This window comes from Petaurus breviceps, unplaced genomic scaffold, assembly GCF_028583685.1.
Source record: "Petaurus breviceps papuanus isolate PSGF00001 unplaced genomic scaffold, PetGlider_PUasm1.0 126, whole genome shotgun sequence".
Taxonomy (NCBI): domain Eukaryota; kingdom Metazoa; phylum Chordata; class Mammalia; order Diprotodontia; family Petauridae; genus Petaurus; species Petaurus breviceps.
The window spans coordinates 80,845,716-80,858,838 of record NW_027185655.1 but is presented as its reverse complement, the minus strand read 5'-3'; the positions used below and the strand labels follow the sequence as shown (position 1 = coordinate 80,858,838).

General features: G+C 34.1%; 1 protein-coding gene across 1 annotated transcript in view; it reads left to right on the top strand.

Annotated features, from left to right (window-relative positions):
- The window catches only part of FSTL5 (follistatin like 5), a 1,185,743-nt gene that overhangs the window by 1,085,115 nt on the left and 87,505 nt on the right, over positions 1-13,123 (top strand). Inside the window, exon 13 of the mRNA XM_069097493.1 lies at positions 10,837-10,944. Within this exon, the coding sequence (XP_068953594.1) occupies positions 10,837-10,944 (108 nt within the window). The remainder of the gene's footprint in view (positions 1-10,836; positions 10,945-13,123) is intronic.

The window sequence follows — 13,123 nt, the reverse complement described above, 5'->3', positions numbered from 1 at the left end:
GTTATTGATTCTTGATGCCTCCTAGAGTTATTAGGTTCTTTTGACTGATTCTAATTTTTAGCAAATTATTTTCCTCAGTTAATTTTTGAAATTCCTTTTCCTTATGTTCATATTTCATTTTTAGGAATTTATTTTTTCCAGTTAGATTTTGAATCTCCCTTCCAAATTTGCAAATTTACATTTTTAGAATTTGTTTTCTTCAGTGAGATTTTCCCCACATTTTGACAATTGTAATTTTAAAAGAATGGGTCAGTTTATGTTCTGCCTTGCTAATTTTGCTTTTAAAATCCCTTTTGTACTATTCCAAGATTGCTTTTTTGGCTTGATTCCAGTTCATATTTCTTTCTGTGGTCTCAGGTGTGAATATGGAGTCAATGCTATACTCTGAATTTGGTTCTTCTTGCTCACAATAATAGAATTCAATCATTTTTGTTTTTCTATGTTCTTTCTTTCCTATTGTGATTGCATATTTCTTGACTTTTAAAGTGGATTTCTGCCTATAGGGGACACAGGGCTCTGACCCATGCTTCTTAAGCTAGGAACTAGAAGCCTGGCCATTGACATTGCATGCTGTGGCTTCTAAGTGTCTAGATTGAGACCAACACCCGGACTTTAGATGTTTCTCCTAGGTTACCCTGAGGCTCACAGAGTAAGGTGTCAGGGAGGGGTGGTCTGGCCTCTTTAAATGTCCTCATCTGTGCCTCTGGAATAGAGCTCAGGCAGGCTTGTCAACTGGTGTCAGGTCCATGGTGGTGTCTGCAGATTCCTGATTGTGCTAAGTCACACTTGAACTTTTGCTGTTAGTACTTGCTGGCTCCTCCCCTCTTGACTTCAGGATCTCCAGCTAATCAAATGATGAGGCCTGCTGGGACACCTCCTGCCCTTCACTTCATTCTCAACACAGCCTCAGTAACATTCTTCCTCTAAGACTCCCAAGCCTACCATTGGTCCCCCTATTTCTTGATTTTACCCTGTGCCAATATTCTCTGTGTTTTCAGGGTCAGAGTGGGGGATTAGAGCAGGTAGGGTTTATTCCACCATCTTGGCTCCAAGAAATTTAAGCAGGTGATTTTTAAACATCCAGGCTGTGGATTGATAACTCCAGGTGGACCCTGTCCTTATCTCTTACCCAGCTCAGACAGATCCTAAAATTGCCCCTGTGGTGGGTGAATCTGCTTGCCAGGGCTTTATCTGGCTCTGGTGTGGTCTGGTTTTGTATATGTACTGGTGCAACCCTGTGAACACACCATACTGTGTGGTTAGCACTACCCCTACCCAGTCCCACGAATACATTATCCTGGACTGGAAATCTGCCATGCTCCATCTCCCAATGGATTCTGTCACTCTAAAATCCATTGAGTCACTTTTTAAAAGTTACTGCCAGAAATTACAGACAAGTTCAGGTGAGTTCTCACTCTCTTGCTAGAATTTAATGTAATCAAAGTTAACCATTTTATGTCTTGCAATTATTTCTCTCTCTTTTAATCATAAATCCTTACCTTCTCCCATAAGTCTGAGAGGGAAATTAGTCCTTGTTTGCCAGATTTATTTATGGTATCACTCTTTATATCTAAACCATATACACATATTGACCTTATTTAGATAGACAGTGTAAGATGTTCATCTAGTGTCTGACATACTGTTTTCCAGTATCCCCAGCAGTTTTTATCAAATAATGAGTTCTTTTACCCCAAAAGTGATGGTCTTTGAAGTTATCAAACACTAAGTTGCTACAGTTATTTAGTGTTGTGTATTGTGAACAAAATCCATTACCCTAATCCACCATTTTATTTCTTAACCACCACCAGATTGTTTTGATGATTACTACATTATAATAGAGTTTGAGATCTGGTATGGTGTATCAGCAATGCCATATTCACAATGCCTATAGAGATTACAAATATGCTGATATAATTATCCATCACAAAATACGTCAGGTTTGCCATTTGGGGAAATAAACTAGAAAATTTATTAAGATACCAAAAGACTGAGTCCCAAAACCAGAAAGTGAAAGCCATCAGAGTAGTTATGACATTGGCACAGGTAGATAAAGTAGAAAGCACCCACATTTTCAAGCCCTCAAAACAGAACAGGCTACCTCAGGCAAAGGTCCTCCTCTCCCCACTCACAGCAACCACCCAGCATCCGGGAAGCACGCTCCCAGCAGCTCCGGCCCCTGGCAGTCCTCAGCAGGAGTCCTTAGTAGAAAGTCCTGCTCCCAGCAGCTCTGGCTGCTGGCAGTGCTCAGCAGGGGTCCTAACTCAAAAAAAAAAAAAAGGGCAACCGCCGCCAACTGCCAACCGCAGGACCGTTAGCTCGGCTTTTCACTTTCTCTTGCTCTGCTATGTCAGCATGTCCATGGGGCCTGGGAGATCTTTAAATCCCATAACCCTTACATATGCCTAGGTCATCTTCCTTCACATTTATTTTTATCATTAATTCCCTTCTTATCTTGACTTTTTTTCCCTTCCATATGAATTTAATTCTCATTTTTTTCTAACTCTATAAAATAATTTGATTAGCATGTCACTGAGTAAGCAAATTAATTCATATAGAATTGTCATTTTATTATATTTGCTCGGCCTCCTCCATAAACAATTAATAAGTTTCCAGTTGTTTGGATCTGCCTGTATTTGCGTGAGAAAAGTTTTGTATTCATGTTCATATACTTATTGTGTTTGTCTTAGCAGGTAGTCTCTCAAGGATTTTATATTGTGCACAATTATTTTAAATGAAATCTCTCTCTTTTGATTATTTTCTCTTGCTGCTGGATTTTGTTGTAAATATATAGATCTCTTGATAATATATGTGATTTTATTTTATGAATTGCACTTTGCTAAAATTGGTAATTTTTTTCAACTAATTTAGATGATTCTTTAGGCTTCTCTATATATACCATAATATCATTTGCATAATGGGATAGTTTCATTTCTTCATTACCTATTCTTATTGCTTCAATTTCTTTTTATTTTTTTCTTATTGATATAGTTAACTTTTTAGTGCAATATTGAGTAATAGTGCTGATAATGGTCATCCTTACTTCATCCCTGATCTTATTGGTAAAGCTTCTAAGTTAAACCCATTATAGATAATGATTGCACCCTGGTTTGAAATAGATACTGCTTATCATTTTAAGGAATGTTCCTCATGCTCTTTAGTGTTTTTGATAGGAATTTTTTTTTATTTTATAAAAAAAAACTTTCTTCTATTGAGAAAATCATAAATTTCTGTTGGTCTTGTTATTGATATGGTCCATTATGCTGATAATTTTCCTAACATTGAACTAGCCCTGCATTGCTAGTATAAATTCCATGCAGTCATGGTGGATGATCTTCTTCATATATTGCTGTAATCTCCTTGCTAATATTTTATTATTTATTATGCATCTATATTCATTAGGGAAATTCATCTATAGTGTTATTTCTTTGATTTAACTCTTGCTGGTTTAGGTATCACAACCATAACTGTGTCATAAAAGGAACTTGGTTGTGCTACTTCATCTATTTGCCTCAAATGGCTAATATAGTATTGGAATTACTTGTTCCTTAAAATTTGGTAGAATTCATTTGTGAATACTTTTCACACTGGAATTTTTTCTTAGGGAGTTCTTTGCGGACTTGTTAAATTTCCTTTTCTAAAATGTTGTTATTTAGGTATTGTATTAACTCTTCTGCTAATCTTGGTAATTTATATGTTTTTTAAATATTCACCAATTTTGCTTAAATTATTGGATTTATTGGCATTTAGTTAAACAAAATAGGTCCTAAAACTTTTCTTTCTTCTTAATTGGTGCAGCATTCATCCTATTTCATTTTTGTTACTGGTAACTTTTTTTTAAATAAATAAAATTAACTATTGTCTAGCTTTTTAAAAATAAAACAAGCTCCTAGTTCTATTGATTAGTTCAGTGGTTTGCTTTCTTTCAATTTTATTACTCTCTCCTTTGATTTTCAGGATTTCTAATTTGTTGCTTAATTAGGGATTTTAATTTGATGTTTTTCTGGGTCTTTTCTGCTATACCCAATTTGATGATCCAAACTTTTTGTTTGTTTGTTTTTTTGTTTTGTTTTGTTTTGTTTTTGATATAAGGTTTTAGAGAAATAAATTTTCTCCTAAATACTTCTTTGGTTGTATTCCATGAATTTTGGTATGTTGTCTCATTGCTTATATTCCCTTTAGTGAAATTTTTCATTGCTTCTATGATTTGTTCTTTGACCTACTCTTTCTTTAGGATTAGATTTTTTCACCTGGTCATACATTTGTGCTTCTTGCCCCTGTGCTTCCAGCACATTTCAATAAAAGTGTTTGGAATTTCTTTTAAAATATTAACTTATTTAGTTTTCATTTAATTACTAATTCATCTTTCCTTTGACATTTTTTGAATCTTATTTTGTTATATTATGATCTGTAAAAAGATATATTTAATATTTCCACCTTTCTGTATTTGAGTGTGAAGATTTAATGTTCTAACATATGGTGAAGTTGTGTGAGTGTGTGTGTGTGTGTGTGTGTGTGTGTGTGTGTTTAGGAGCCTTGAACCACTGAGAAAATGGTATATTTCTCTTTATAACCCATTCATTTTTCTCTAGAGGTCTATTATATCTAACTTTAATGAGATATTATTCATCTCCTTAAACTTCTTTCTGATTTATTTTTTGGTTAGATTTGTCTAATTCTGAAAGCAGAAAGTCGAAGTCCCTCATAAGTATAGTTTTACTGTCTATTTCCTTCTGTAACTCATTTAATTTCTCCTTTAAAAATTTGGATGTTATGCAATATGTCACATATATGTTTAATATAGATATTATCTCATTGCCTAAGATATCTTTTAGCAAGATTTAGTTTCATTCCATATCTCTTTATTTTTTTCTCCTTTTGCTTTTGTTTTGTCTAAGATCATGATTGCAAAGCCTGCTTTTATTTTTTTTAAATTCAGATGAAGCATAATAGATTCTGCTGCAGTCCTTTACCTTTGCTTAGTGTTTCTGTACTTCAAGTATGTTTCTTTTAAACAACATATTGCAATCTCTTCCTCCTCCTCCTCCTCCTCCTTCATCTTTGTCTTCAGCTTCCTCCTCCTCTCTGCAATATCTTTCTGTTTTATGGGTGAGTTCATCCCATTCACATTCATAGTTATAACTGACTGTATTTTCTTCCAACCATTATTAATTCTCTCTGTCTCTCTCTGTCTGTCTGTCTGTCTGTCTGTCTGTCTGTCTCTCTCTGTCTCTCTCTCTCTGTCTCTCTGTCTCTCTCTCTGTCTCTCTCTCTCTGTCTCTCTGTCTCTCTCTCTCTCTCTGTCTCTCTCTCTCTCTGTCTCTCTCTCTCTCTCTCTCTCTCTCTTTGTCTCTCTCTGTCTCTGTCTCTGTCTCTCTCTCTGTCTCTCCTTTAACTTTTCACCAGTTATTTTTTTATTTGTTCTGACTACTCTCCCTGCCAGTCCTCTCTCCTTTCTATCATTCCACCTTCTTTAAGATAGATTTCTATACCGAACTGAATATGTATATTATTTCCTTTTTCACCCAATTCTGTTAAGGTCAGATCCAAATGATACCTTCTCCTATCTTTTTCTCCACTATTATAGATCTTTCATAGCTCTTTATGTGAGATAATTCACCCCATTATATGTGTCCCTTCCTTCTTCTCCTAGTGCAATCATCTTTCTCAACCTTTTTTTATGAGCAATCAGGGTTAAGTAACTTGCTCAAGGTTACATGGCCAGTTATTTCTGGGTGTGGTGCTAAGTGTTGGAGCCCGTATTTGATCCCCAGATCATCCTGACACTGGAGCCAGTGTTCTTATTCACTGAGCCACCTGGCCACCCCTCTCAACCTCTTTTAAAGACATTTTTATCATCCCATCATCCTCTTTTCATCAGGAATGTTTGAAATTCTTCTATTTTACTGAATTCTATTTTATTGAATATCCCCTTTTCCCCCTGAAGGATTATGTTCAGTTTCATTGGCTAGGTGATTCTTTGATGTAATCCTAGGTCCTTTGTCTTCCAGGATAGCACATTCCAAGCCCACAGTCTTTAATTTAGAAGCTATTAAATTCCATGTAATTCTAACCATGGGTCGGTCCACAATAGTTCAATTGTTTCTTTCTTTCTATTTGCAATATATTTTTTTTTCTTATCTTGGTATATTTAACTGGTATTTCTTGAATTTAGTTATAATATTCCTGGGAATTTTCATTTTGGTATCTATTTCAGAAGATGATCAGTGGATTCTTTCAGTTTGTATTTTGCCCTCTGACTCTAGGACATCAGGGAGGTTTTCCTTGATAATTTCTTGAAAGATGATGTCTAAGCTATTTTTTGGACCATGGCTTTCAGGTAATTCTATAATTTTAAAATTATCTCTCCTGAATCCATTTTCCATGTCATTTGTTTTTCCCATGAGATATTTGACATTTACATTCAAACCAATGAAAAATGCAAGAAAAGGATAACTCAAAGTCAAAGATCATCCAGATAATGGTCTGATATCACCATCTACTTCTATGAAGGTCCAGGTGATATGGTGATGATGGTGACAATGATGCTGATGGATCTCAAGTTTCAATCTTGAAGTTATGAAATTGTTAGGCACAGCCTGCCTATAAGTGTGTCAAGGAGAACACCAGCTCGCTAATTAAGAGAGTCAAATTAAACTAATGATGTAGATCCTCAAGATAATGCACTAATGGCTGTCTGAGACTGCTGATGATACTTAAGAACACTCCTGAGGTGCTACAAGAGGCCTCTGCTGCACTCAGGTAGAACTTGCATTTGCTTCTTAGCAGAAGAAATGAGGCCACTTTTTTTCCTGGTTGCTTTTTCTTTCAACAACAAAAATATCACCTATAGGAAAGTATTTTTCAGTCAATAATTTGTGGAAGCTCAATGAGTTACACCAGTCAATGAATAGTTAAGGAAGAAAATGAATGATTAATAACAGTATTGAAGTAGATTAAAAAAAAAAAACATGAGAAGTGCAGATTTAGAGAATCCACAACAAATATTCACAGGGATTGGTTGTGCCTGACCCATGGTAGTGTATTCAGTCTCATCAGTCACAGACAAACACACTAACTTGACTCTAACAGTGATGTCATTCTGGTCCTGTGTGTGTTTGTGTGTGTGTGTGTGTGTGTGTGTGCCTGTGTATGTAAGATGAGTAATATGGAAAGAATACAAGATGTGGAGTGAGAAAACCCACTTCTAAATGTTGGCTCCATAAATTACTGTTTCTGTAGCATTGGGAAAGAGTGAACTAGATGTGATAATTTATAAGGCAGCTAGGTAGCACAGTGGATAGAGTGCCACCTGAGTTCAAATATGACCTTAAACACTATCTGTATAACTATGGGGAAGTTACTTAACTCTGAGTGCCTCAAGTTTCTCATGTGTAAAAATGAGTTAGGAGTAAATGGCAAATCATTCTAGTATCTTTTCCAAGAAAACCCCAAATGGGTAACACAGAGATAGTATGCCATTGAAGGCAGGATCCAGACACAACTAAACAGCAACATTTCATGATTGTCAGGCACCAAGATCAACTTGTAAGGTAGAGTCAGATCTTATGTGGCTTTTCTTTCCACCCTTTCAGACAGAGAATCCAGGTATGACCCTTCTATTCTTTACCCTCCAAAGTAAGATTTAAGGTAATTAAATGGCCCGAACACATTCACTGAAAAAGTATCCAACAAATCAATGGTGAGGGTCAGGGCTATAAATCAAAAGCATTTGCAATTCTTTCCTAGCATCTTTTGCGAATGGACAATTAATATTTGCAAGATGACTAATTTGGGCTTTGGAGAAATTTTCTTTTCTCTCTAGAAGCAAATGAGGCCTGTACAAACCTTTGGTCTCCTTTGTATCATGTTCTAATGTGTGCTATTTTGAAAAAAAATGAAACTTATTGTTACCAAATATGTTAATTTACAATTTTACCATATTCAGTTTTAATAGGACATGATTATTATTTCTCCAGTTACTTGTGAATAAGAGTATCCATAGATGAGGGTTGAGATATTAATAGGGGACAAGAATCAAGGATAATATTTATAACAACTCATATAGTACATTGATTTTTGCATGGTATTTTTCACAATAAACCAGTAATATAGGTAGTACCAGGATTGTCACTTAGATATCTAATCCATCTAATCCCTCTACAAAACTATAAGCTTCTTCAGGCCAAGAACTGTGTATCTAAATTGCATTCTGGGGCAGCTAGGTGGTGCAGTGAATAGAGCACCAGCCCTTGAGTCAGGAGAAATTGATTTCAAATCTGGGTTCAGACAGTTAACAGTTACTAGCCATGTGACCTCAGGCAAGTCACTTAACCCCAATTGCACTACCTTTCCCCCTCCAAGAAAAAATAAAATAAATAAAAAATGTTTAAAAAAAATAAATTGCATTTCTTCCAGTGCTTAGCATAATCTTCTGCACATAATAGACACAATAATTTGTATCTGATTGAAATTTTATTTTGTTTTTAAAAATATTTTTTACTAATTATATGTAAAGACAATTTTAGCATTTAATTAAAAAATTGATTTTCTCCCTCCCTTTCTTAGGTCCCCCCTCCTTGAGACAGTAAACAATTTGATATAGGTTACACATGTGTAATAATCCATAGTTGTGTTGTGCAAGAAGACACATAGAAAATGAAAAAAAAAATAAACACAAAAAAGTAAAGTGAAAAAGAGTATACTTCAATCTGCATCCAGACTCCATCAGTTCTTTCCCTGAAGGTGGATAGTATTTTTCATCATGAGTCCTTTAGAAATGTCTTACATCATTGTATGCTGAGAATAATTAAGTCATTCACAATTGATCATCATACAATATTACTGTTACTGTATATAATGTTCTCCTGGTTATGCTTTTCAATTTACATTGATTCAAGTTTTTCTAGTTTTTTTCTGAAATTATTCTATCCATCATTTCTTACAGCACAGTAGTATTCCATAATGATCATATACTGCAACTTGTTCAGTCATTCCCCAATTTATGGACATTCCCTCAATTTACAGTTCTTTGTTACAACAAAATGAGTCTCTGTAAATATTTTGTAGAAAAACAAATATTTTCCTTTTTATTTTGTTTTTAATCTCTTTGGTATCAAAGAGTATTCACTGTTTTATAGCCCTCTGGACATAATTCCAAATGTCTCTCCAAAATGACTGGATCAGTTCACAACTCCACCAATATTGCATTAGTGTCTCAATTTTCCCACATCTTTTCCAACATTTATTGTTTTCCTTTTCCATGATATTAGTCAATCTTATAGGTGTGATTTTATTTTTTTTAATTTTCATTTCGCTGATCAGGTGATTTAGAGGGTTTATTTTGTCTATAATTTTTATATGATTATATGCAGACAGATTAAAGTATTAATATCCTTTGACCATTTATCAAGTGGCGAATGACTTGAATCCTTATAAATTTGACTTAGTTCTCTATATATTTGAGAAATGAAGCCTTTTGTTGATTGAAATTTTACAGAAAATAAAATTGATGTTCAGAGATAACCCTGAATATCAAATGGATGGTAAACAGGAGAACTGAGATTTGAACTTAAGTCTTGTGACTTTATGTTCATATTCTTTCTTCTATCCTTTGTGCTGCAAGGAAACTATTTTCTGTGTAATTCAGATCTTTTGAAACAATAGAATTAAGTTAAATGATAAAATAGAAATGAATAAATATTTTAAGTCCCAAAGTCATTCTGAGCATAGTGGGGAAAATTAGGTAGATTTAAAAAAAATAACAATTGGATAGATTATTTAATTTCCCTTGTTTTGGGAGTGGCTTTCCTTTTACTTGTTTAATGACCAATAATCTACAAAAAATGAAAAGCAACATAAAATCCCTCAAAAATCTCATTATTGCATTTTCTTGGTAATTTAGGAGAATACATTTTGAGATGGGACTGTAAGAAGAAGTATGTTTTTCTTTTTTTTAGAGGGCAATTGAGATAAAGTGACTTACTCAAGGTCACACAGCTAGTTTTTTTGTTAAGGGTCTGAAGCCAGATTTGAACTCAGGTCCTCCTGACTCCAGGGCCAGTGTTCTATTCAGTGTGCCATGCAACCGCACTGAAGTGTCTTTTTTTCAAAACAAAATGTGTCTCTGGGAGAAGAATCACAAAAAACATATTTCTACATCAAACTCCATTTTTCTAACATATAATCCAATATGAAACTTCTCCCAATATTTCTGATTCCTGTAAATTATCATTCAAACTAACCCACAGAGAAGTTTTAATTATGAATTGAAAAATGGAGACTCTGCTGAGGGTGTGCAACCTTGCCTTTGTCATAAATACTTTTAATCCTGATTGAGAGGTGTTTCTATCAAACACACTTTGTTTTATATTATGTAAGTACAAAATCGATTGAAGTAACTGCTCCAGGAAATTAGTTTTAATGAAAAAAAGATAGCATTAACCTGTAGAAATAGTAGCTCACAATTAGGGTGACTCAAATAACACCTTAATGGTAATAATTGCCTGTGTTCATTATGTGAATAAAACCTAGGAAGAGTAAGTAAACATTTGACTGATTGATCACTTTTTCTGTAGTTTCTTAAGTCTTGTATGGCACACAATTTAATTAATTATTGAATGAGCATATAGCTATGACATATATAAATAGTGAACATGAATGAATGTTTGATTAAAGTATGATGAATCCAAATCCATCAGAGAACAACTTCACTCATCGGATACTTATTTTATTTTTATTTCTTAAAATCTGGCTGCTGAAGACCTGATTCAGATATCACTAAATTAACTTTATTTTTTAAATTCTGAAAATAATTCAATATATTTTTTCCTGTTACAGGCAGTTAGCACAGATGCTGTCCCTGTGAAATTGCATTATGATAAATCACATGACCAGGTATGGGTTCTCAGCTGGGGAAGTCTGGAAAAGACCTCACCAACATTACAGGTTTGTGTATTTAGTGATTTTTGTGAAGATCATGATCTTCAAAAAGTAATATTTTATCTTAGGGGGTAAGGAGATAGAAGGGAATATTCATTAAGTACCCACTATGTGCCAGACACTATGCTAAGTAAATTTACAAATAATATTTCATTTGAACTATAAAACAACTCTAGGACTTAGGTAACACTTTTTATGCCTATTTTATCATTTAAGAAAATGAGGCAGACAGAAGTTAAGTAACTCATGTAGAGTCAGACAAGTAATAAGTGTAGTAGTCTGGAATTGAAAGCATATCTTACTGCCTCCATGAACAAAAAGGTTTGAACTTTTAATGGAAATTAAACTTTCAATGGAAAGATTCCTGGTACCACTTCCCAGTCTTTTTGAAAGCATGATTCTAAACTAACTATCGGTCTTTATTCACCAAACTCTTTTTTTTTTTTTTTACCTAAGGCCATTGTTCAAATAATCTATTGACTGAAGCAATACAGTAGAAACAGATAAAGATAATTATTTTTTCATAACATTTCAAATATCTTTATTCAGTTCTCTCTCTTATTTAAATAATTGATACATAGAAGTAAATACCCCTAAGAGAACTAACCCATTATTCAATTAAGTTTTACTAAGTATATATTTTTTTCACTTGATATTTCAAAATGTTTCCCGTTGCAAGGCAATGGAAAAGTGGTTTGCATGTGGGAATCTGAACTTTCAGTCCTAGAAATTATATATATATATATATATATATATATATATATACACACACACACACACACACATATATATATATATATATATATATATATATATATATATATATATTTACCATGTTCCTTCCTGAAAGAACATCAAATAATACATTTAAAATAGTTGTAATCATTCTAGATGTTTCTATTTTTATGACACATACTCCTGGGTTATATTTACAAATTATTGTTTTCCCTGGGTCAGACTATCTCAACAAAGCAGGTTAGGTATGGTAAATTCCCTGTACCCTGATGTTGAATGGCATTCAAGAGTTGTAGGTAGCTGTCATTTTGTCTACCTTAATCTCACAAACTTTTGACAATTTCAAAGCCCCAACCACAGGCCACAAGGTAAAATGATGGATGTTCCTACTGAGTAGTCTGACCTAATTTCTACATTCATCTATGGTATCCAAAGGAAAGAGAATATATTTTATGTAGTATTAAACTTGTTTAAAGATATCTGAGATTACGTCACTTAAAAAAACATAATATATTTAAGCAAGATATTTTTATGGGATATAATTGTTATTGAGGATGAAAAAATGACAATCTCATTACACTTAAAGTATTTAAAATCTAGGTGTACAGTTAATATATGTACATCTGCAAAGCATAGGTATTTGTATACTTAAATTCTCCAGAGGATCTCCTCAATGTATTTTTGCCATTGGTGAAAATTATAAACTAACCATGCCTCCTGCATGACTCTTGTTGATATCCTCCATAGGGAATTCAACCATGGATCTCAGGCTCTTCTTCTCTATCACCCACTGTGGATTGTTCCCCTGTTATGCTTTATTCAGACCCACTTTCTTTTCTTTTTAGACATCTCTTGGATAACATTGTTATTCTGCTTCTTATGTGCAAGGTGCTATACTTTATCAGACCATTTTGTGTCTCCTTGTTACCCTATAGATTGCTAATTTGTATTGCTCAGAGACTGTGGTATTCCATAAGTTATAGTCATATTGTATTCCTGAGAGAACGATGAATTAAAAACAAAACAAAGCAAAAAAATCAGATTTTGTATCAGAGAAAAGTTGGAAACTTTTGCAAGCACTGTGGAATTCCTCAAATGTTATCCAAGCCTCCTCATTTACTCCTTTTCAATTGAATTGAATTTGTCCTTTATCCTAAAGGAGCAAAAGAAGAGGAGCACCTTTATAATCCTTGAGTAGGGAGAATGACATGATGAGAGTTGTGTGTTAGGAAGATAAATTTTACAGTTGTTTGAAGGACAGAATGTCTTGGGAGTGAGTGGAGAGAGACAGAGAGGGAGAGAGAGACAGGGAGAGAGAGAGACAGAGAGAGAGAGACACACACACAGAGAGACAGAGAGAGAGAGACAGAGAGACAGAGAGAGACAGAGACAGAGAGACAGAGACAGAGAGAGAGAAAGAGAGACAGACAGAGAGAGACAGAGACAGAGA